Raw genomic sequence first — 25,637 nt, 5'->3', positions numbered from 1 at the left:
AAAATGCATTACCAATAGATTTATTCCAAAGTATAATGAGCCATATTAGGAGGTAGTGGGTTGACCTCTACTGGAGATCTTCAGACAAAGGCTGGATAACCACTTCTGTAGATAGCTGTAAAAAGGATTTTTGTTCAGGACTGGGTTGGATCAGTTGGCCTCCTCAGAGGCCCTTCCAAAATCTGCAATTCTGTGATTTTTTTCCACACCTTTTTTTTGTTTTACTTAATGAAACCATAATAATATTAGCTTCTACAATTATTATATATAAGAATGTCATGGCAACACTGTCATAAAATAGGCATCTTATTATATAGAAAATCTAAATAACAGTACTTGCCTTGTTTCATACTTCTCATCAATACAAAACAGCTGGATACAGAAAGCAGATGAAGCACCTTTGTATACAGGACGAAAGTCTTCATCATCAATTGCTAGGCTGACTTTAGATATTTTTAAAAAATCATATGACATTTCAGAAGCAGGTTTTTCCTCTTCCTAGAGCAAAAAAAGAGGCAAGGGACCAAACGCAAGTCATATTTCTTTTCCTCAGTTTAATGAGCTCTTGCATCATCCCAGCATTATTGTATTACAAGTACAGGTGTGAACTTTTCACCCAGGAGAACAACACATTCTGAGATGAGCTTGAATTGAAGGAGGAATACTTAATGAGATACCCAAATTTTAGAAGGTGAGGAATTAAAAAAAATCATATAAAGGTCACAAAATTAATTTCAATTATAGATGAAAAAATCAAGATACTATTTAAAAATAAACTTACCTAACTATCCAGCAATATTTCTATTGTGGATTAAATCATAATAAAATGTTGCTAGTGCAGTTGTGACCCCACAATGGGAGTACAGTACCATGGGGCAACAAGGACTTTTGGCCTTTGATGGGGAACAAATAAGGAAGAGCTAGGGCTAAACTGGGGGAAAGGCGTCAGATTGGAACTCTTATCACTCAGTTAATGGATATCCACTATGTGCTCACACTATCCTATAATTATAAGAAGATTCAGAAGAAACATATAGCATGGTTCCTGTTCACAGAGCTTATACTCCTAACTGGAGAGACAAATCTAGAAAAATAATGAGAGCTAAACTTTTGGGTAGAAACTAGAGAAATTTTCCTAGTTTCTAGGTTCACAATTTATGCCCTGACCATTATTTAGATTCAGATAGGTGGCACAGTAGATAAAGTGTTGTACCTAAAGTCAAAAAGACTTGATTTGAGATTCCCCCTCTTACTAGCTGTCTGACCTTGGGCAAGTCACTTAATTCCTCAGTGCCTCAGTTTTCTCATCTGAAATATGGGAATAACAGAACCTAATGCATAGTGTTGTTTTAAAGAAGGATCAAATGAGGAAATATATGTAAAATGCTTTGCAAACCTTTACGCATTATACAAATACTAGCTATTATTAATTTATTCAATATTTGCTGACGATCTATTATATTGAAAATATTGTTCCTAGGTGCTTTATGGAATATAAGGATAAAGAAGATACAGTCTCTGCCTTCAAGGAGATTGCAATTTAGTAAGGGAGATAAGACTTTTACATAAAAAAAAAATACAAGGTAAGGTGAACCACAGAGAAATAGTTTCTAGGTGGCAGTGATGAGGAAAATTTCATAGAAATGGAAGTTAAATGGGGCCTTGAAAGATGTGTGTCATTTCCATAGGCTGTTTCCTCACATCTAGGATCTCAAAACAAGTTGGGGGTGATAGGGCAGAGTAATAAATAAATCTGAAATGCAGCGGAATCTGCCTCTGAAAGGTTTTTACGGATTCAGCCTTTACCTTAACACTAACCACCACCCAGAAAAAGCTCTAAATACCAACACAGGACACAAGGCATCTTGGGTAGGGCCATGTTGATGACCACACACTCTCTCCTCCAGCTGCTTCTCTTTGGGCAGGTGCACAAAGGAAAGAGATACAGACATATCCATGTCACAGGAAATTTTCTCCTTGAGAAACAGACAGTACAGCTATATCCTCCTTGTGTTCCAGAAATTCACCTAGTTTTTACTCTTATTCCATTGACAACCCAAACTACTTACAGGCAACAAAACCAGTCAAACCAACCAAATCTAGACCAGTACCAATAACCTCTTCATCCTATTAAAATATTTCCAGTTAAGAGAATACACTCCTACAAAGGTAAAACAAATCAACCCAGTCTTAGGGGAAGGGGTGGTCACTTGCTATTCATAGGCTCTATGGCTGACACAGCTACTTTCAGTCATTCATTAGCCATGGTGCTGACCCTCTTCTTTGGTAGGGTTAAGACTACTAATTAGAGAGGAGAGGGAAAGGCAGAACTTTTGGAAATGCCCATATTTAGGGGGCAGGAAGAGGAAGAGAAGTCAGTGGAAAAGACAGAAGAGTGATCACAAAATTAGTGCGAGAACTAGGATAGGAAAGAGACAGTAGTCAAACAATAAAAACCAGAGGGGTTGGAATCAAAATGACATTCCCAAAGAATAAGTAATCTTGGAAGCCCCAAAATCCTTTCAGAGGGATAGTCTGGAAAAAACCTACATCCGGTTAATGACTACTGACCTAGTATATCCAGAATGAAATTCATAGTGCACTAAGAATTTCTAGGATAAGACATCACATTTATCATGATATGTGAATTTGAATATAAACGTTTTTCCAATACAAAAATTAAAATAAAATTGATCATTTCAGGTGGAAATAAGGATCTTGTGCTTAATCTTTCTAGGCTCATCTATTTCTTCTATTATATCCTTAAAACTGCAACTACATGAGAATAATATCCACTTGTTGGAAAGACTAACCAATGACTACAAATTTAGATAATACATTGTCAGGAGCATAAGGTGATTACCATGACAATACATTTCAGAAATTTGTGGTTTGAACCCAGTCTGATTCATCACAATGAAGTCTGCTAATTGGGTTGATTGCTATCAGGCAAAAGATAAAAAGGCCAGAAGGGGAAATTGCCTTAATTTATTTTCAAAGCAAAGATTAGCTCTGGCTACCAGCTCTGCCTCTGACTGATTCAAAATAGAGGATAAGGGCAGAAAGATGATAGGAAGAATGAAGAATATTCTGCAAAAATGACAACATGGAAAGTCTAGGACAGAGGAAACATGTATTGAGTACTACCTCCAGATATATATATATCAGATTCTTTTCTAATTTAATCCCTGTGATGTTCTCTCTATATCAGTCTGTATTGGTGATCTTGCTTCCCCACTTTTCCCTATTCTCCTGCCCACAAACTTCTTGCACTTTGATTTCAAACCACACAGGTATCCCTTTAGGATGAATGTTACTCAGGATTATGCCTTCCCTGCCCTCTCCCTCCCCACCTCTCATCTCTCTCAGAAATCTCATTAGCTCCTTGGGTTAAAATATCATCTCTTGATAGAATACTTCAAAGCAGTATATCCAGCTCTAATCTTTCTCTTGAATTCCTATCTTGTATCACCAATGGTCTACTGAATATCTCCTGCATATCCCACAGACATCTCAAACTCATACGTCCAAACCCTACTGCACAGGGTTTGCTGTGAGGCTCAGTGAAACAATCTATATAGATAACAAAGGCTGGCCCTTGTAATATGCTTAGAGTTGCCTTTCCTGGTTCTGGCCAACCACATAGGTGCTTTGAGGCCTGACTTCTAGCCATGTGGTGACACAACACTGAAAGAACTCAACATTTGGTGGCCTACTCTTCCTTTCACCTGATGACAGCAGCAGGACAATAGGGTGCCAGATCAAGGGTCGGCTTCTGGCTCAGTCTCTTACTTCAACTCCAGTGTGGAAAGTTCCATTCAATCTCTAGACTCCTTGTGAAGGGATAAGTGGTAAAGGAGTTAGGCTATCTTCTCCCAGCCTTCTGTCACTCCTTGCTTGACCAAATTAGATAAACTGGCCCGTGGGTCCCTGATATTTTCTGCTTCGTGTTTCTTTTCCTGAGTAGGTGATAGAATGTCATTGTTGAAGTGGATATGGCCAGACTTGGCAGTGACCTTTTGAGTTATAGAGGTCCAAAGGTATTGGGTCCAATGAAAGCAGCTGACTCTTGGCAAGGGAAGCTCTGTATCAGAAAAATCAAAGACCAACAAGAGGAGGAACCCAAGCTGCTGGCTTGCCAAAAATTATGAACTTTGGGGAAACCACACAAAGCTAGAAGAAATGTAAAATTCTTAGTCAGAAATACTGTGAATTGTTTTATGTTTACATGGTAATATGATCAACCTCCAGCCTGAGTAGAAGAGTCTAACACTGCTACTTGTTTGTTTAGTTTAAGTTTTACCATTCGGTTGTATAAGAAATACATACCAGCCTCATATAAGAAGGAAAAGGAGGAGAGAGGAAAAGAGAAAGAAAAGGTGAAGGAGGAGGAGGAGGAATTTGTGCCCATTGAATATACCTATGAATGCTATATGTACTTGAAAGAAAGTATGGCCCAGGTTTACTGGGGGAATGATTTGTAGCTACTGTTCTTAATATGCCACTGTAAATATGTAGATGTCATTGCTTTGAGGAAATTGTACTTTTAGCTATTAATGGAGGTAAGATAGTGAGCTACAGCATCAAAAGTATGCACTCACAGAATATCCCTAGAACCTGAGAGTAGCATCGGCCCTCTGGGTGAACATAAGTTTAAATTGGGAGTAATAACGCAGGGAGAGGCGTTACATTTGTATACGCAATGTTCAAGGGGCGATGCCTTGAATATAATAGGTGCTTTAAAAATATTAAATTGAATTATAAAAAGTCACACTGACACAGTGTTTTAAAGTCTGCATAATACTTTACATATTTTCTCTCATTTGAACCTCAAAAGAATGCTGAGAGACAGGTATTATTAAACCCCATTTTACATGATGAATAAACTGAAGTTTGGTGGTCATACAACTAGTGTCAAAATTTAATAAAAACAGCTGATATCACTGTGCTTTAAAGTTAGTAAAACATCTCACATACATGGTCTCCCTTGATCCTGCACTACTCTTACTACTCACATGTGATTTAGAGCAAGTCACTTAAACCATCTGAACTTCAGTTTCCTCATTTGTCAAATGAAGGAATTGGATGAACTCTAAGGTCTCTTTGAGCCCAAAAGCTCTGAACCTCTGATCCCAGTGACTGTAAAAACCAGTTCTCCAAAAGAAAATAATACAATCTAATAATATGAACAAGAAGACTTTTTTTTTTGGCTCTCTTCCATTGCAATGCCTTTCCCCTCTCCCCCTCCCATCATGTACACAATCAAATTCAATGGCAGTGAGATCTTGGAGCAAATAATACACTGTCCTTGCAACTTGTAACTTTTGAGGCCCTGCCCTGAAAGTCAAGAGCCCTCAAATACTTTCTTTGACCCTTAGGTCAACTTTTTTTCCTTTTTAGTTCTACCTCTCTGAAGCATGAAAACACCTTAAAACCCACAGGAGTGATCAAGACAATGATCTAAGACAATTCTAAATGACCCATGGTGGAAAATGCTATCTTTCTCTAGAGAAAGAGCTGATGAACTCTGAGTGCTTATTGAAGAAACATTCTTTTTTCACTTCTTTATTTTTCTTGGGGTTTTTTTGGGGGGGGAGTGTTTCTTTCATAACATGTGTAATACAGAAATATATTTTGCATGACTTCACATGTATAATTGATAACGTATTTACTTTCTCAAGGAATGGGAGAGGGATAGGAGGGAGGGAGAGAATTTGGAATTCAAAATTTTTTAAAATGAATATTAAAAATGTTTACATGTAATTGGAAGATAAATATGCATATCTAAAACCATAGGAATCCAGTGGAAGGAATAAGATTCCATGATGATAGCAATTCAGGGTCATATTTTTGAAAATCATTTTAATAATAGTCATTTACTCAAAATTTTACCATTAACATTTTTAAAAATCCAATAATTAAATGTATTACAGAAATGTCACAAAAGCACAAACCATTAAAATTTGCTTGAAATTCTAGTTAGTATACACATATTTATTGAGCTCAGCACTTGCTATGGGAAGGGTGGCAGTACGTGCTCCTAGGGTATTTCAAGTCACGTTTCTTTCTAAAGAACGGTTAACTGAGTTGGGGGAACAAAATATGCATCACGGAATCACAGGTTTATAAATCTAGAGCAGAAAGAGACCTGAGACATCCTCTAGCCTAACCCTCTCATTTTACAGATGTGAAAATTGAGAGCCCAAGGTCACAAGGTTCTAAGTAGCAGAGAGAATTTGAAGTTAGGTTCTCTTGTTCCTACGAGAGACACTCTAGTAATCATAGTGATCACAAAACTCTAAATGAGTCAGAGAAGGCTTGGTGAAGGCATTTAATAGATGTTAGTTGAATGAATAAATGAGGCCATGAGTTTTGGGCTGGGCCTTGAAAGGGGCAACAGATATGGATTAGGAGGAAAGAACAGCCTATCTGCATTGGTGGTGGGGAATATTCCAGGTAGGAAAAATGGCAAGAAGAAAGGCACTCCAGTAGGAACTACTCAATTGTTTATGTGGATGAGCAAATGACCTTTTCAAAAAACTTAATCAAGGGGTGGGGCCAAAATGGTGGAGAAACAGCAGGGACTTTCTAGAGCACTGTCCCCAAGCCCAGCGAAATATCTGCTCAAAATGGCTCTAAACAAATTCTAGAGCCGTAGAACCCACAGAATGACAGAGTGAAGCAAATCACCAGCCCAAGACAGCTTGGAAGGTCACCAGGAAGTGTCTATGGTGGCACAGTGAGGGCAGGGCACTGTCCAGCTTGGACTGCGCCAGCACAGAGAAAACCTGACTAGGCCTCAGGAGGATCAAATCTCAGGCACCTGTGGCAGTTTTCAGACTTCACGGCCCAAAAAATGTTGAGGATAAATTGGAAGGTCAGTGGAAAAAGTCTGTGGGACCAGTGTGGGAGGGTAGAGTTGTGCAGCTCCAGCCCCAGGGTGGTGGAGGGGGAAGAGGGTGGAGGAAACCCCAGCAGCCACAACAGCAGCAGGGGATAGCAGCAGTGACTGTTTCTGGAGCTCTAGGCCCACAGATTGTGGGGGAATTGAGTGACTGACAATATACCTCCAACCCCCACTGGAAGCAGAGATCAACCTTGAGAAAGAGCTCAAAAGTCAAGTAAATGCTTGGGGAAATAAGTAAAAACTGGAAAAAGAATCAGAATATAGAATCTTACTTTGGTGACAAAGAAGACCAAAACATGCAAATAGAAGACAATGAAGTCAAAACTCCTACATCCAAAGCCTCCAAGAAAAATATGAATTGGCCTCAGGCCATGGAAGTGCCCAAAAAGGATTTTGAAAATCAAGTAAGAGAAGTAGAGGAAAAATTGGGAAGAGAAATGAGAGTGATGCAAGAAAATTATGAAAAATGAATCAACTGCTTGCTAAAGGGGTCCCAAAACATGCTGAAGAAAATAACACCTTAAAAAATAGATTAACCCAAATGGCAAAAGATATTCAAAAAGCCAATGAGGAGAAGAATGCCCTAAAAAACAAAATTGGCCAGGTGGAAAAGGAGCTCCAAAAGCTCACTGAAGAAAATAATTCTTTAAAGATTAGAATGGAGCAGATGGAAACTAATGACTTCATGAAAAATCAAAAAATTATAAAACAAAACCATGAAAAAATAGTAGACAATGTGAAATATCTCACTGGAAAAACAACTGACCTGGAAAATAGATCCAAGAGAGACAATTTAAAAATTATGGGACTACCTGAAAACCATGACCAAAAAAAGAGCCTAGACATCATCTTTCAGGAAATTATCAAGGAAAACTGCCCTGATATTCTAGAACCAGAGGGTAAAATAAATATTGAAAGAATATACTGATCACTTCCTGAAAGAGATCCAAAAGGAAAACTCCTAGGAATATTGTAGCCAAATTCCAGAGCTCCCAGATCAAGAAGAAAATATTGCAAGCAGCCAGAAAGAAACAATTTGAGTACTATGGAAATACATACATGATAAGACAAGATCTAGCAGCTTCTACATTAAGGGATCACAGGGCTTGGAATATGATATCCCAGAAGTCAAAAAAACTAGGATTAAAACCAAAAATCACCTATCCAGAAAAACTGAGTGTAATACTTGAAGGGAAAAATGATCATTCAATGAAATAGAGGACTTTCAAGCATTCTTGATGAAAAGACCAGAGCTTTCAAACACAAGAATCAAAAGAAGCATGAAAAAGTAAACAGGAAAGAGAAATCATAAGGGACTTACTAAAGCTAAACTGTTAACATTCTTACATGGAAAAGTAATATTTGTAACTCTTGAGACTTTTCTCAGTATTTGAGTAGTTGGAGGGATTATATCCATATAGACAGAGGGCACAGGGTGAGTTGAATAGGAAGGGATGATATCTAAAAAAATAAAATTAAGGGGTAAGAGAAGAATACATTGAGAGGAGAAAGGGAGAAATAGAATGAGGCAAATTATCTCACATAAAAGAGGCAAGAAAAAGATTTTTCAAGGAGGGGAAGAGGGGGGAAGTAAGAGGAAAAAAGTGAACCTTACTCTCATCACATTTGGCTTAAAGAGGGAATAACATGCACACTCAATTTGCTATGAAAATCTCTCTTACACTACAATAAAGTAGGGGAGAAGGGGATAAGCAGGTGGGGTATGATAGAAGGGAGGGCAAATGGGAGAAAGGGATAATTAGGAGTAAACACTTTTAAGGGGAGATAGGGTCAAAAGAGAATGGAATAAATGGGGGGAAGGATATAATGGAGGGAAATGTAGTTATTTTTTATATGACTTTTATGAAAGTCTTTTGCATAACTACACACATATAACCTATATTAAATTGCTTGCCTTCTCAGTGGGGATGGGTAGGGAAGGAAGAAGGGAGAGAAGTTGGAACTCAAAGTTTTAAAAACAAATGTTAAAAATTATTTTTACATGCAACTAGGAAATAAGATATACAGGCAATAGGGTATAGAAATCTATCTTGTCCTCCAAAAAAATAGAGGGGTTGGGGATAAGAGAAGGGAGAGGTGTGAAAGAAGGGAGGGCAGATTGGGGGAAGGGGTAATTAGAATGCATGCTGTCTTGGGGTGGGCAGAGGGGAGAGATGGGGAGAAAATTTGGAACTCAAAATCTTGTGGAAATGAATGTTGAAAACTAAAGATAAATAAATAATTTTTTTAAAAAAAGTAATTAACCCTTACATATGATTCATGAGTGTGATCACTTGTACTTGCTGACAAAGAATCAGGTTCAGGCAAGTATTCAAAGAGGACCTCTTCCCTAATTTCTTCTTCCTAAACAAGAGAATGGCAAAAGAATTGATGGTAATTACAATATTGACCTGTCTTTTTTTGTACTTATCTCAAAACTTTTGCAAAGTATTTCTATATTACATTTCACGTTTCCACTTCATCCAACATAAATAAAATCCAAATAAAGGCAGTTACTCATTCATAGCAGGTTATGAGTCAAGTGTGTTAATAAGTTGTTTTTCTGAAATTGGAACAAATTTTCCTTATCAAAACAAGTGATGGATAGGTTGCAAAGTCAACCACAAAAGTTTATTTAATTTATGATATGCCTTGAATATGCTATGAAAAGTGATGCAGAACCTTTAGTACTATCAACGGAATACATCCCTTAATATAATGATATAAATCTGCCCTCACCCCATCCCTGTTACGTTCAGAATCATGGAATTTCATAGTTGGAAGAGACCTTGGAAATCTTCTGGCACAACCTGTACTGGATGAATAATTTTTTCCACAATAATCCTAATAAATTGTCATCAGCCTTCAGTCAGGGGCCTGAGAGAAGAGGGGAGCTCACAGCTTATTGAGGTAGCCTTTTCCCCTCTGGAAATGCTATAATTATTGGAAGTTTTCCTCTCATCCTTGCTGCAATGTCCACCCCATTGCGATTGTGGTGGGGAGGGGAGCTGTAATGTTAATGTAAAGTTAAAGATCTTCCCTGTCTATTAATAGGCCTCAGGTGGGGCCTATTAAGCGGAGCTTGATTAGAGGAGGCTTGTTTTGTCTCATACCCATGCCTTTTGTTAATTTCTAAAGAGTTAAAGATCTTCTCCACCCATTAACAGGTCTGCCCATTAAGGGAATCTTGATTAGGGGAGATTTATTTTGTAGAAGGCCCACACCTTTTATTAATTTCTCCTAAGGCATTGATTCTCAAGGGTCCTGATGCCCTCCACCTCTGAAAAGTGTATATATACTCTGTTTTTTGACCAGACTCAAGGAAACCACTAAGGAGACCCCCAGTTTTGAAAACCCAGTTGTTGGGACTTCTCTCTCTGGAAACTATGCATGTATGTAATGGTCAGACAGTTGGATCTGTCTGTTGATCTGTGATGTATGTATTGCTTATGGTCAGGCAGTCTCTATTTGTATTTTCTGTGTTGGTGAATGCAATTAAAGAAGATTATTGACCCCCCAAAAGTTGCTTTTCTTTTAGAAAAGCAGATCTAAGAACCTGTGCAGCAGACCTATGTATCCCAGACTACTTACTGCTACAGGGGCCAGGAATACATCCCTCTGCAATGTGACAACTTTCAAATAATTGAAGACAATGATTATGTCCCCTTAATTCTTCTCTTCTTCCAGCTAAACATCCCCAAACACTTTTTAATTGTACCTGTCATAGGATACTCTCTAATCTGCTCACCATCCTCACTGATTTCTTGACGCATTTGTCAATGTCCTTCCTAAAATGTGACATCCAGAATTAAACTAAATGACTCAGATGTATTCTGACCAAGGTGCCACTCTGGACAGTATAACCATCTTCACTCATCCTAGAATAATGTTCAGGCTTCTGTCCCTATCTATCTACTGAAAATGCTCTCTTCAAGGAGACCAATGATCTAATTGTCAAATCCAATGACCTACTTTTTTTCAGGTGTCAATATCCTTGATGTCTTTGTAGCATTTAACAATGTGGGCCATCCCCTTCTTCAGGATCTATGGATTTCATGATACCATTATGTCCTAGTTTACCTCATCCTTGTCTCACTATTCTTTCTTCAGTTTCCAATATTTCATCATTTTCCATCTGCTCTTTAAGCATAAGATTTCAATAAGGTTCAGTCTTCATTTCTCATCTCTCTATACTTTCCCTGTGGTGATCTCATTGCCTTGGCTTTATTTATAAACTTTATGGAGAAGATTCCCAAATCTATATATTCCAACTTTAATCTCCTCCCTGATTTCTATTGATGTTTTACCTGCCAGTTAACACGAGTAGGAAACCTGCCAAGCACCTAATATTCATATTAGAGGGAGGGGACAGAGCAGCAGAGGTACTAGTGGTAGCTCCCACAAGTTCTAGAGTGAAGGGTGGAGGGTAGGGAGTCTGGATGTCTACAGATTCCCATGTAATAAGGGCTGGAATGGAGGTTCCAATGGAAAGGATGAGAGCTATAGATAATATTTCATATGTAATTACTCTTCATTACTTAGGAACCATTCACTTTGAAACTAAAGATATTTACTTTAGGCATCAACCAGCATACTATTAGTCCCCAGGAGCTGCTGATAGAGAGACAGAGGGAGAAGGAGGCAAAAGAAAGGAAAAGGCATGGCTGAATTTCTGAAATATAGTACTTGAATAAAATAGATAAGCCTTCAGTTTGTCTGTTACAAACATGTAAATAGTTTCTAGTAAATAACAAAAGTCTCATAATCTATATTTCAATTAATTGTTTTAATTACCAGACTATGTATACTGTGTTCTACTGACTCTTCCTCTGTTTTTTGGATCGTCTGAAGACTCTCCTCCTCCAGAGCTGGGGGGAAAAAGTCACAAAAATCAACATGTAACACAAATGATAAATATCCAAATTATAGTAGAAAAGATATATTCAATATCTGTATAATTGTTAAAATATTAATTTTACATTAGCTTAGACTTCATAATAACCAGAATGTATAATAATTGGCCTTTCTGAAAATGTTCTTGAAATATTTTTAAGAATGGGATATATTGTCATAATGTTAGACATATTGATTGCTAGGGATTAAATGGTGGATTATTAGGTACCTTATTATTTTAACTTTTTAAAACCTATAAATAAAAACTATAACTCCCAGACAGTTTGTGATATACCTTTTACAAATCCACAGAAGGAAGTTCAGAAGGAAACACAGACAAACAGGACAGCTTTGAAAGTCCCATGAAGAAGTTACGTTTTTTTAAAGTACATAAAAAGTAAATCGTCCATGTAAATTTTATGATTTCACATACAATCTTTTTCTTGTCTACTTTACATGTTTTGGGGGGTTATTACATGGGGGCTTATTACAAGCAAGACTAGTTTTAAAATCCTATGTATTTTACTAAAACAAACAGAAAGTATTATTTCTTGTTTTGATGAAGAAATTTTGCTTTTCCTCTCTCTTTTTTATAAATGTTCCATAGCATCTGAAGCCTAAGCAATCACTGGGATAACAATCAGAGAAAGAGCAGCACTGAAGCTCATTCTATTCCTTCCTATCTCATTCTCCTTCCTTTCCATCCTACTTTACTACTTACCTATTTCTCACGCCGCTGGTATTTCTGAGCCATGACATCTGGTGCCTGCCTTTGGGGCCCAGATCAGCTCAACCCCAGGATGTTTTGCCCAGCTGCTATACCTTCTTTGAAGTATAGTAGCAGCTGCAATACACATCCTGGGGGTTCATCTGAGACTCAACAGTACCTGCTGCCAGTTTGAGAGGAGGTTTTGTCTTTTTATTTTGTACTATGGCAACAAACACCTTTTAGACTCAAGCACTTCTTGGATTCTCTCTTCTTTCTGCTTTTCCATTTCTATTAATGCATAATGCTAACAAGTGGAATGGGTCCCCTAGACATTTCTGAGCCCCAAATGGACACTAATACATTTCTGCCTTAACATTTAATTTTGAAAAAGAGATGTCAAAGAAATAAGACAAGACCAATAACAGAAAAATAAAATCCTGAGGGAATTTATGGAGAGCAGAAAAAAGGAATTATTAAATTGAGGATAGAATGAAGAGCTACCTCTAGCATATGTAGGATAGTATTTCTGACAGAAGAGAAGAAATAGAAAGAACCTCTTTAGAACGGAGGAAAATAATTTGAGGAAAATAAAATGTTAAACTTTCCCAATCATTTGGACCTCTCTTGTCAAATTATATTTGACTGTCAAGGGAGGAATCGCTCAGTGGAACAGTTCTGTTTTTCCTACATGAGATTTCTAGTTTCCATAAGACAGTAGAAACACACCTTTGAACCTAAAAGAGATGCATCAGTAATATTGTAAGTTTAGATATGATCTTTTTTCAAATATGGCACTTTCCCATTTTAAGTTTGTGAGTGACAAAACACCAGAAAATGTCATCAAAAAATACAAACTAAGACTTTTTTTCCCTTATCAAATACTAAAGAAACAAACTGGATTTGTAATGAACTCAAGATACAGGTGACTTAAATATTTGATGGCCTAATATTCATGGCAATTACCAACTACAATTAGTAATTACCTCAACTAAAGTGTTGTGTAGTGTTGCAGTGCATTATTAAGCAGCTGCCACATTCCTCCCCTGAGGTGGCTGCATTTCAGAAGTGGGTGAAGTGATCCTCTATATCCCTTCCCAAGGTCATTAGGGTTTTGTGAAGTTTAATTAGTTAGTGTTCATAGTGTGCGCCAAGATTTTCAGATGAAAGGTGCTGTAGTAGTACTACACAACACAGAGAAGAAATCTAGCATGATTGATTACACAAAATTTCATTGAGATTTGCTTGTTTATGTTGCCTACGGAATTTGGCATGTATTTACAAGAGGCTGAAAATGGCAGCCTAATTTTGGAAAACAATGCCCTAGTTTAATAAGGAGCACAGACTACCAACAATCATCTGAAAAAGTGATCACAATGAGTAACAAAGAAAGAAACACCATTCTAAGCTAGCATCTTATACCTCTTGAATCATCAAAGATGGTACAAGATAAAAAAATTTGAAGTTGACCTGGACAGCCATGGTAATTCTCTCCTGGGAAAGCAATGAACTGATCCAATCACTTTGGAAAGCAATATGGAGTTAATTATACAATAAAAGTTACCAAAATATTAATTCCCTTTGACCCAGAGAATCCACTATTGGGTTTACATCCTAAATAGATTATTAGTAGAAAGAAAAGCCCTGCCCACGCAAAAACATTCCTCTCAACAGCATGAAACAACAAATCAAAAAACTTTGTGCCCAACGACTGGGGAATAGACAAATCAGCTCTATGTTGGCATACTAGAATATTACTGCACACTAAAGGAAAAGGATGAAGAATAGATATGAAGGTTCCTACCCCCACTCTAGTTAAGGTAGAAACAGAAGGCCCAAACTTCTCAAATGAATCAATCAAAGTTGTAAACTAGGTGTGAACAAATACTTAATCAGTTTGGAAGGAGTACAGGGCTTTGAAGATTGGGTGAAGACAGATGCCATGCAAGAAATGTCTTATGTTTGAAAATTCAGATACTTCTCTAAGCTTATGTAAAACACAGCAAGTCATTTCAAAAGGTTGCATTCCAACAGCAAGCCAGTCACTCTAGAGGTAGTCAAATACAGTATTGAAGAACTCAGGAGGGGAAAATTCTCTTGGGAGTGAGTGGAAAATTGAACTTCTTTCCTTGTCCCACTGATCAGGTGACAACCTTGTGAACTTCTAAAGGTCAGAAATAGTGCCCCCAAGGTACCAATAGCTGGTGGAAGCATCTCTATCAAGGACAGAGAGAGAGAGACCATGGGTAAACTTGACCCACCAAAGGAAAGTTCAGGAGAGCACAAGAAAAGGGGACTTCATAAAGACTCCACAAAGAGAAAATAAAACTTTCAGTGACAAGGAGCAGTAATTTGATCCTTTGACTAAATGTGTTCTCTAAATTTGAGCTCCAGGAACCTCACGCATGCAAGTGTGCCTTCCTTTAGGAAGAGTATTCCTCTAACAACTGTTCTTGCTATACCTGCTCCACAAATACCCTCTTTCCAGAAGCTAACTAAATTCGGCTGATAATCAATAGGAAGCACACTAGATGAGGGCATTTGAGCAACAGTCTTAGGAACTCCAGTCCTTCAGAGTTAATTCCTAGAACTCTTGAGGGGAAAAGGAGTCAGTCAACCTTTGGAGCCCCAGCCTGGCAATGTAAGGAGGTGTTGGAGAAGGTGTTGGAGATATCCCAGGGCAGTCGTGATGGGGGTGAGAATGCAGGGATCTACACAAAGATATATGGGAAGACATAATATGAAAGAGTGAAGAATGAGCCAAAAGAACATACATACTGACTACAGCTATGTAACTGAACATAATATGAGCAGTAACAAATCTTAGGTTAATTATGATGGTTAATGGTGGTACTACTCTGTTAAAATCAAAAAAGACCACCATCCTTTCTTTAAACAGTCAGAAAATAACAAAAGTGTATGTATGTACATTCATTCTCAAGCACCGTTTTTGCTGTTGCTTTACTCAATGGTTTGAGGGATTTCGTTTTGTTTTTATCTCATTTTTTTCTTGCTTTTGGTTTTCCTTGTACAATTTGTGTTGTCTTGTATATTTTAACACACATATATCCATGTACATGGATATTAATGATGAGAAATTTTTTAAAAGATTTCTGTTTTGCAGTAGGATGGCTTTCCTCTAGAAAAATCTGCTTAAAAGGAAACAAAGGCATGGATTGATAGATCAACAAGCATTTGTTAAGTGCTTACTAGGTGTCAGACGCTGTCTCAAGCACTAGGGATACAAAGCCCAAAATGAGACAGTCCTAGCCCTTGAGGAACTTAATGGGGAGACAGCATGAATATTTCTGAATATGTATGCACAGATATTGAATGCAAGTCCATTTAAAGAGAGAGGACCTGCAACTGGGGGTTCAAGAAAGGCTTCAAGAAGAAGGTGGTACTTGAATGGGGTCTTGAAGAAATAAGTCCAAGAGAAGAGGTTGAGGGAAAATTGTGTGATATGCCACTAGGAGTAAATTATTCAATTCAATCCTTAATTTTCCTCATTTCTTTAAAATGTCCACTTTCTAAAGCTAAGAACTATGATTTCTACCACCCTCAGTCCACTTCTGCTATTTTGTTATGATTACTATAGAATTAGAAATGGGACTCCTGGGCCTGGGAACATTTTGTATTATTATCACAATCTCCAACTCCATACTCCCCCATCCCTTCAAAAAAACTTATCACCTAGTGGCTGGTACTCTAGTAAAAGATTTAACTAGAGACAGTCTGTCATTGGGTCCCTGGACTTGCAACATTGCATAGATAGAAACTCAGTTTGTTTCCTCCTGGCACAGACTTTGAGAACACAAGTTATCTGCACACTACAATGAAGTATCAGAATAGGACTTTCTTTGGACAATCTCCACCTACTGGTAATGACTTTCTCTGTATTTAGGTGGTTTGGCAATCAAGTAAACTCAAAATATCAGGCAAAAGACACAATCTACTACTGGGACCTTAGTTGAAGTCTTTCTCTCAGGACAAAACCTATCATAGCTTGGTCTCCAATGGCAATACCTTTGAGTACCAAGGTTCACCTTCACCTCAAGATATGGATCAGACTAGGGTCTTTGTGAAAAACTTTTAACCATCACCTCAAATATTCTCTCTTTATAAGCTTACTAACATCTTCAGATTTGGAGGACGGTTATCCCTCTTCACTCCTTAAAAAGAAAATCTTTACCAGCTTCTTACTAGATTGTTGACCATATTATGTCTTTACCCAGTGTTTAACCAGATATACTAGGGAAATAAATGTAGCAAAAGGTGGTCTCTGTCCTTAAGGAGTTACAATCTAGTGAAGGAACTATATGCTAAATTGTATTCCTTATGTAGTGCTTAATATGTTACCTTGTATTTTTTTTCTTTTTATAAAAATGTCCTGACTCACCAAGTAAACTTATTAATAAGCCTTTTTGGCAAAATCTATGCCTCATGCTTCTTTGTATCCCCAACATCTAACAATATAGATGAAAAATATATGGAGCTTCTAAAGATGAAGCTGATGATGACAACATTAAGCAACCAAAGAAAATATATAGTATTATTTAATCAAGTGATTAATTGTATAAAAATAAGAAAAGGTCTGTCTCTTTGTATGTGGTAGCTATGGAATATTGTGATACCCAAGGCCCTTCAGCATATGTCTTCTATGTTGAAAAGCCTTGAAACAATAAATAAATCTCTTTTAACAGGAACAGGAAACTTGGGACCTCAGGTGCAGCAGGTTTTCATTTCTCATGCCAGGTCCTTTCTGTTCTAGGGTACAGCCTTGACTTGCCATATGCCTGTGCAACGCTGATGATTTGGAATCTCATCCTCATCAGGGTAGGAAACAGCAGTCTTCCATGCCAAAGAGCTTCAGGGTTCTAAGTCAATGTGCCGGGTTTCCTGCCCCAGGAAGTGTAGTGCTGTGACTGTCAACAAGGCAGTCACTAGGGGTCTTCCATGTTTTCATTCATTTCCACAGCAGATAATAAAGTCTCTATTAGACCCACATTCAGCTTTCGTAACTGAAAAGTCTGTCAAAAACATTTGTTGAGCAGCTACTACTGAGCAATTCATGAATTTGAAATGTACAGTGACCAAAAATGATCCAGAAAATGTATTTTGAGTCAATTCACCAAGCATCTATTCAGGGTCTGCCATATTCAAGACATCGTAATAGGTACTAGGAAATAAAAAGATGAAAATGAAACAGAAACATTCTGTTCTCAAAGAATTTAAATTCTATTAGTGGGTGAAGTGGAGGTGGGGAATAATATATATATATACATATATGTCTATATATGTATATGAGTATATATATATCTCAATACAAAATATATAAGGGAAATACAATGTAATTTTGAGGCTAAGGGGACAATGCTAACAAGAGAGGGAAAGGGTTAATCAGGAAGGGTCCATATATGAGAAAGTATTAGAATTTGTTATTGAAAGGGGCTAGGAATTCCAGGAGAGGAAGAAGAGGATGGAGATGGAATGTCATGTACAGCAGAGATGTCAGACTAGATTAGAATTCTTTGGGAAATACTTAACAAAATAAATAAAAATACAGTACAACACAGATAATATAAACTTGTGGTTTTCTAAGTCAATATGAGACCTGAAGAGATCCATTTCTATTTGAGTTTGACACCACTCATGTACAGAGCAAGTAAGTTCACTAGGGAGGAATCAGTGCACAAAGGAGAGTGGTATAAAATCAGTGTGGTATAAGTTGGTACCAGAATACAAAGGGTTTTAAATGTCAAACTGAGGGGTTTGTATTTTAACCTAGAGACAACAGGGAACCACTTCTTGAGACTTGGGGTGATGGTATCAGACTGTGTTCTAGGAATAGAAATACAAGCAGTGAAAGATACAGTGGAGGAAGGAAAGATGAGAAAGGGAAACCAAATGGGAGTGTATTACAACAGTATAGGTGAGTAGGGATGAGGGCCTGAACTAGGACAGAGGTCATATGAGTCAAGAGGAGATGGGTGAGAAAAGACATTGTAGAGCTAGAATCAACAAAACTAGGTGACCGAATGGTTACAGGAGAGGTGTAGCGAAAGAGGGTGAAGAGTTGAAGATGACCCTGAGGTGTCCAAACTGGGTAACTAGAAGGAAAAATCAGAAAGTTAGGAATAGGGATGGGTTTGAAGGAAAAGATAATAAATTCCTTATTTTGTCTATGTCCAGGTAGTATAATAAAGTAGAAAGAAGAGTGGCTCTGGAGTCAGAGGATTTGGGTTCAAATCCTTCCTCTGCCATTTACTATTTGTGTGATCACTTTCCTATCCCTCAGTTTCCTGCACTGTAAATGAAAGGGTTAGAATAGATGGCTTCTGATGTCCCTTCTCTAAATCACAAAATCTATAAAAATGCTGATGTGACATCCAGGTGGAGATGTCTGATTAGTGGTTACATGAAGTTAGATTAAGAGAAAAGATTGATGAATATGTAGATTCAAGAGTCAGCTGCATAAGAACTGTAATTGAACCTATAGGAGTTGATAAGATCACAGAAAAGGGATACATAGAGAGAGAAGAGAAGAGGGTACAGAAAAGAATCCTGGGGTATATCTATGCATAGCGAACAGAATACAAATAATAATCCAGCAAAGCAGATTAAGGAAGGCTGGTCAGATGGGTAGGAGGATAACCAGGAAAGAAAACAATGCCTCAAAAACCCAGGGAAAAAAGAGTATACAGGAAGAGGGAAGAACAAAGGGCCATTTTAGTTTTTATTTCTTCAGAATTATGTTATATACCTTTGCAACCAAGTATCAGATCACATTGGTACAGGACTCTTTCCTCATTGGTAGAGATCAATGCTCCACACCTGTCTGAGGGGTGGCACACAGTTGGCAAGAGCAGAAGAGAGGAGACCAGTTTCTAGTCTCTTTGATTTCAAGAGTCCCTCCAGTCTTCTTCAAACTTTCTTCAAGTTGCTTTGAGATGCTTCAGGCTCTGCAGTCGATTTAGGTGCTTCTGGCTTCCAGCTTTTCAAGATAAAAGATGGAAGATGCCAATGCTACTTTGGGTTGTTGAAGGAAAGAATTCTGGGAAGAAGCTGACATGAGAGGAGCTGGCAGGTTCCATCATATCCCTAACCCCAACTTGCTACACTAAAGAACTCACCACCCTTGGGTGAAGAATTAGACTCTCTCCTAGTCTAGCTGAGTTACCAAGTTCCCAATGGAAGAACTTTGTATTATCTTGAATGTATTCTTGTATGTATATTTTCTCTGAACTTCTGTTTTGTCATCAGATTGGATAGACTGGTTTTTTCAATAATGCCTGTGCATGTTCATTGCAGATCTGGTACTTGGTGAGAAAAGCGTTAAGCCTTGAACATAAAGCTTGGGGTCTTGTTCCTCCTCCTCCCTTCAATTATTGAAACAACTATCAGAAGATAATTGGACCTAAAAATCACATCCTCTAGACTAATATTGCTGTTATACTGGGATCCCTGCTCTCTGAGAACTGAGTGGTCAAACTTTTAGCCCTTTTTTGCTTCCTTTCTGTTCCATTTCCTAGAAGAAATTAGTGTCCCTTGGAGAGGATGGGGGGGAGGGGAAGACTAGAAATAACTACTCCGCCTTCTTCAAGCCACACACCAGACACTCCCCTGCTACAATAGCATTCATCACAACTTGCCACGTTGACTAAATTTATCTGTACACAAAAGACAAATGTAGCAAAGAGGTATTTCAGAGTATATCTCCTGTAGCTGCTTTTTTTAAACGTTGCATCATACTATCTCCATAGTTTTTTTGGGTTTCTACAATAGTTTTACCCTTCACGTCAATTTCAGGTGAAATTTCTTCTTATTCGTTGTCAGTTATGAAACAATGCTAAAGAGAACATGGTCATTTGGACCAGTGTTAGTATAATTAGGGAAGCAGAGAAGTTGAGCTATGGGAATAAGATAACGGTTGCTGTCAATAGATCTAAGGAGGCTATCAGCCTGTCTCCCAATAGGAGGCTTTACATAGATAGCATTATCAAAGCTGGAAGGCCCAAGCCTCTGAGCTGCTATTCCTAAGCTGTTTTCTTGAACTGTGACTAGAGAGCTGAGTGTTTTGACAGAAAGAAGAGCAAGAGAGCCAGGGAGACTACAGTGTCAGAGCTCTGGGGAGTCTGGTTACCTTGGTGGCTTTCCCTAAATATCCAAGTTTATGAGTGCTCCTGGGAGAGTATGGTATCAAATTACATGAAGTCTTGGGTTCAGAGGCATCAAAGAATCAGGTGGCCATGATTCTGTCAGAGGTCAGCACCCAGAGGGGTCATCGATACCATCTTCTGAGCTCCTCCCTGTTCTCTGGGGCAGAACAACTTGACGCTGGCAGGAAGCTTGTGCAGCATCTCATAGCACATTTTAGTGAGAATATTGAGGGTATTCATTTTGGCTCCTACGCCTAGGTCTACACTTCGAATGCCCACAACATCATTCTTTATCTGTTCCACGTGGAAAGCCCTTCACAATTTGACTACATTCTCTCTCTCTTGCATTCTAGGCTCCTGTTCAGCTAGCCTATTGTTATGCCCAGTACCCTGCATTCAGCCTCTTGCCACTGTGATTGCATAGACTGCCCACCATGCCTAGAATGCTCTCCCTCCTCCTATTCCCCACTTGAAACCCTTCGTTCCCTTTCAGGCTCAGTTCATATTCAGCCAACCAACATTGTTTGTGCTCTCTTCACCCCAAGAAATTATTTTGTATTGATTCTGTACCTATTTTGCTCTAGCTGTGGGACTCTGGATGAGTCCTCTGACTTTGCTGAGCCTGACTTTGCTTATCTTTCAGGCAGGGATAATAATAGCACCTGCCTCATAGATTGTGAGAATAAAGAGAGGCAATGGATGTAAAGGATTTTGCAAACTTTAAAATATTACATAAATATGAATGAGTAATATTACTCCTCAGTTATCTGTTTGAAGGTTGTTTCTCTCCAGTAAAATGGAAGGTCCTCATGACCAAGGATTATTTCATTTTTTTTCCCTTTGTATCGTCAGGGCCAGCACATAAGTGACATTTAGTAAATGCTTGTTGAACTGAATTGGGTAGAGCTGTATCAGTACAGTCAGCTCCAAGTTCGAGTCAGATGACTTTAGAGGATCAGATCCCAGAGGATCTACACCAGAAGTGAGGAATCTGAAGCCTCAAGGCCACATGTGACCTTCTACACCCTCAAGTGCAGCCCTTTGGGATTCAGCCAAAGGCCTGCACTTGAAGACCTAGAGGGCTACGTATGATCTCAAGGCTGCAAGTTCCTCACCCTTAGTCTAGACCTTATCAAAGGCATATGACAATTCTATGAGCCTTATTGGTGAGTGTAACTGAGAACCACACCCTTACTGGGGATACAGATGAGCAACCAGACTTCCAAGGTCCCAAGCAGACCTAGAAGGCATGTTCAATGGACATGGCCCAGAGCAACTGTGCAACCATGGAAGCTTAAAACTGTCAAGAATACAGGAACTATGATTTGGAGAGATTTTTGAACTGGGTAGGGCAGTAATAATGAGCGTTCCTGCTGGATTTTTAAAATATATATGTATTACATTTCTTGTGGTTTGTGCTCTGTGCTTTTTGCATGTATCTGTGACCTATCTGAGCAGTCCTTGGTGGGGGGAGAGGGAGCATTTGCAGAACTACAAGTCTGTATTTTTAAAAACTTCATTAACTCTTACAGATTAAGTGGGATCAAGTGAATAATGACTCCTTACTATGTGGATGTTAAGATTTAAGTTACCTTTGAAACTGAACTATTTTACCTATAGTTACCAATTTAGGCACAAGGAGAATCAGCCTCATTAACTAACTGGCCTTAGAGATACCAAATTCTAAAATATTATCTTGTGTCTCTTCAGTAGCTTGGCTTAGTATGTAGTTTATTATTTTAAGGATTCTCAAAAAGATACAATATATACTCAAAATATATCTCAAGAAGATATAATGTTCACATATAAAAAAATCTTTGAGAGATCACAATGCAAATAATATAACATTCTAACAATTTATTCAAGAAAAATATGAAGAATTCTTTGTGAGAAACTCATTTCAAGAGAAAAGTCAGCAGGATCCAAAAGCCAGTTCTAATGAAAATCCCTTAAATCACCCCTATCCCAATGTTTATTAGCAACTAGCTCCTGACTTCATATGGAGCAAGAGTCAAATTACTGTAATTATCTTGTAACACAAGTGGCATATCAACATTATTTTAACATGGATTTTTGCATAATCTTTCATTATTATTGTTCAGTTGCACACTTGGAAACAGAAAACAACAACAAACTACAACCTCTCATCTAACATAAAAAGAGAAAAATCTACCATAGTGTGTAAATAAAAGGACTATTTATATGTGAATACACTGAGAGAAATCTGACTTAAATTTCTCTCCTGAAATTCACAAAATGCCTTCTGTCAAAATTCATAAACTTGTAAACCAAGCACTTTAGTATACAAACATATTATAAAAACAGAGTAATCATATCAATTTTTAAAAAATCCATTTTTCATTCAAAGACCTCAAAACAAATCTGTCCTTTTACTATTCTGAAATTAATCTTGACTTCTGTATATTATTGCCCACAGTGATAGTAGGTGGTGCAGTGGATAGAACATCAGTGCAGGAGTCAGGAGGACCTGAGTTCAAATCTTACCTCAGACACTTGATACTCACTAGCTGTGTGACCTTGGGCAAGTCACTTAACCTCAATTGCCTCATCCTGGGTCATCTTCAGTCATCCTGATGAATATCTGGTCACTGGATTCAGATGGCTCTGGAGGAGAAGTGAGACTGGTGATCTGCACTGCCCTCCCTCACTCAAAACAAACTCAAGTGTAAGTCATGTCATTATTTCTCTGATGGCCTGGTCTTCTTCGGCAATGAAGGATGAACACACAGTATAAATCATTTAAATGATGAAATGGAAGTAGGAATCTTGATTTCCAGTCATCAGCTTTCATCAAATATGGCATATTTTTAAATGTTTTTCATAGTTGATTGCTTGCTTCTAAAAGAGATTGGAAAGGGTTCTGGTCTTTGTTACTTACCAACCATGTAGCTATGACAAGTCTGAGCCTTATGTCTTCATCTTTAAAATGGGTATAATAATGTCTCTAGTACACACAAAGTTATTGCAAAGATCAAATAAGATAATATAAAGTGCTTTACAAACTGAAAAATTCTATATAAAGTCAGTTGTGATTGTTGTTATTTCTGTAATGTTTAAGATGAAAATTCAGCATTATTTTAAATGACCAGAAAGGTCATTTTCATTCATTACAGAATGAAAAAATTTGAGAGTTAGAAAGGTCCTCAACCCATAAATAAAAACCCAGTCCTTAAATAAAAGGAATCTACACTATAACATATTTGCCATCCTCTGCTTGAAGTTCTTCAAAAAAAAAATGGAGGAACCTATTCTTTATGGGGGCAGCACATTCTACTTTGCAACAGCTCTAATCATTAAGAAGCTTCTCCTGACATTAAGACAAAATTTGCCTCATTACAACTTCCCCTCACTATTCCTGGTCATGATCTCTAGGGCTAGGTGGGATAATTCCTCCTTTATAAAACAGCTCTTCAAACACTTGAAGGCAACAACTATGTCCATCCCTTTCTCCCCCCATCCAGTCTTCTCCAGGCTAAACAGGCTAAAACTTCCTTTAACTGATCCTCGTATGACATGGACTCAAGGCCTTTCATCATCTTGGCTGTCCTCCTCTGGACACGTTTTTAGCTGACCATAACTGAAAACAATTCTCTAGATGAGGTCTAATAAAGGCAGAGCACACCAAGACTCATTTCCTTATTCCTAAGGATCTACGCTGCTCAATGCAGCTCAAGTACATTAGCCTTTTGTCTGTTCTATCACAATGCTGAATCATATTGTTCTTGCACCCAATTAAAACCACCGGATATGTTTTAGAACAATTATTGTCTAACCACGTCTCCTGCATTTTAGATTTTTGAAATTGATGTTTTTTGCCCAAGTGTGAGTATTTACATTTGTTCCTATTGAATTTCATTTTACTAGATGCATCCCAATGTTCTAGTTTGTCAGGATCCTTTTGGAGACTCACTATCAAGAAATGTATTAGCTCTCCAAGTTTTTTGTGTCCTCTGCAAATGTGATTAACACACCATCTATGCATGCCTTTGCACTTTGGGACATGTATATAAAGCTAATTCAAAAACCACACAAGCAGTTACTGAATGAATGAATGAAAAGTATTAATTGCTTCTAATCTGCAAAGCACTGAATCAAGCAGTACCAAGCATAAAAAAACAGAAAAGCAGAGAGTTTCTGTTCTCAAGGAGTTCATGCTATAATGGAGAGGACAACACCTACAGGAAGTTTCAGCTTTAAGCTAGATGGTATCCTAGGGTCCTTAGCGTACAGTGACAAAGCAGATGATAAGAAGATTCTTTAGTTTCATTTCCACTGATAAAACTATATCTATTTCTGTTGTTAAAGCATATGGCAGCGCCAAAGACTTGGGTGGCAAGAATCTTCTCTTCTGTATTTTTATGAGTTGTAGCTGTCAGGGAAGCAGAGACTATAGCCCCTACCCATTGGTGGCAGTTGATCAGTGGTTGGAGCTGGTGGTCACAGTAGTGGCGGTAGTTTGACTTGCTTGGCACGTATTGCTTCCAGGCTGTTCCTTAGGATGTTTTGCTACTTCAGCTGGCCTGCCAGTGGGATGGCAGTTGATCGGCAGTTGGTGGGGAGTGCTGACCCCTTCTCCACAGAGGTTACTCCCTTTTGAGGCTATCTGTGGATTTGGGGCTAAAAGCTGGGTAATGATCTGGGGAACATTACTACTGTCAGTGTTCTTGGGTTCAGGGTCCGAGGTTATCTCCATTAGGCTCTGAAGGGAAGGAGATGGTTGAGGTGGTGGTAGCAGTTTGAGTTGCCTTGAAAAATGCTGCCTCTTCAAAGTTTGTTTTCTTTCTATTCTAAACTCTGTCTCTGACAGTTAAGTGACATTTAGAAAGTCTTTTAACCTCTCTTGGCCTCAGTTTTCTAATCTTTGAAATAAGGGAGTTGAACTTAGGAAATGTCCAACTCCAGATATTTCATCCTATGAACAGTAGAACTGCCTTCCAGAATAACGCCTCCC

The 25,637-nt window shown here is 38.1% G+C and overlaps 1 protein-coding gene across 3 annotated transcripts in view; it reads right to left on the bottom strand.

The window, feature by feature from the left end:
- Positions 1-25,637, bottom strand: part of CFAP61 (cilia and flagella associated protein 61) — a 343,664-nt gene that overhangs the window by 257,422 nt on the left and 60,605 nt on the right. For all 3 annotated transcript variants that reach the window (XM_072634555.1, XM_072634556.1, XM_072634557.1), the window contains 3 exons: positions 11,702-11,775; positions 9,179-9,271; positions 341-498 (listed from right to left, as the gene is read on the bottom strand). In XM_072634555.1, the coding sequence (XP_072490656.1) occupies positions 341-498; positions 9,179-9,271; positions 11,702-11,775 (325 nt within the window). The remainder of the gene's footprint in view (positions 1-340; positions 499-9,178; positions 9,272-11,701; positions 11,776-25,637) is intronic.

The sequence above is a fragment of the Notamacropus eugenii genome, chromosome 1, assembly GCF_028372415.1.
Source record: "Notamacropus eugenii isolate mMacEug1 chromosome 1, mMacEug1.pri_v2, whole genome shotgun sequence".
Taxonomy (NCBI): Eukaryota; Metazoa; Chordata; class Mammalia; order Diprotodontia; family Macropodidae; genus Notamacropus; species Notamacropus eugenii.
This window is presented reverse-complemented; position numbering and strand designations above follow the sequence as displayed.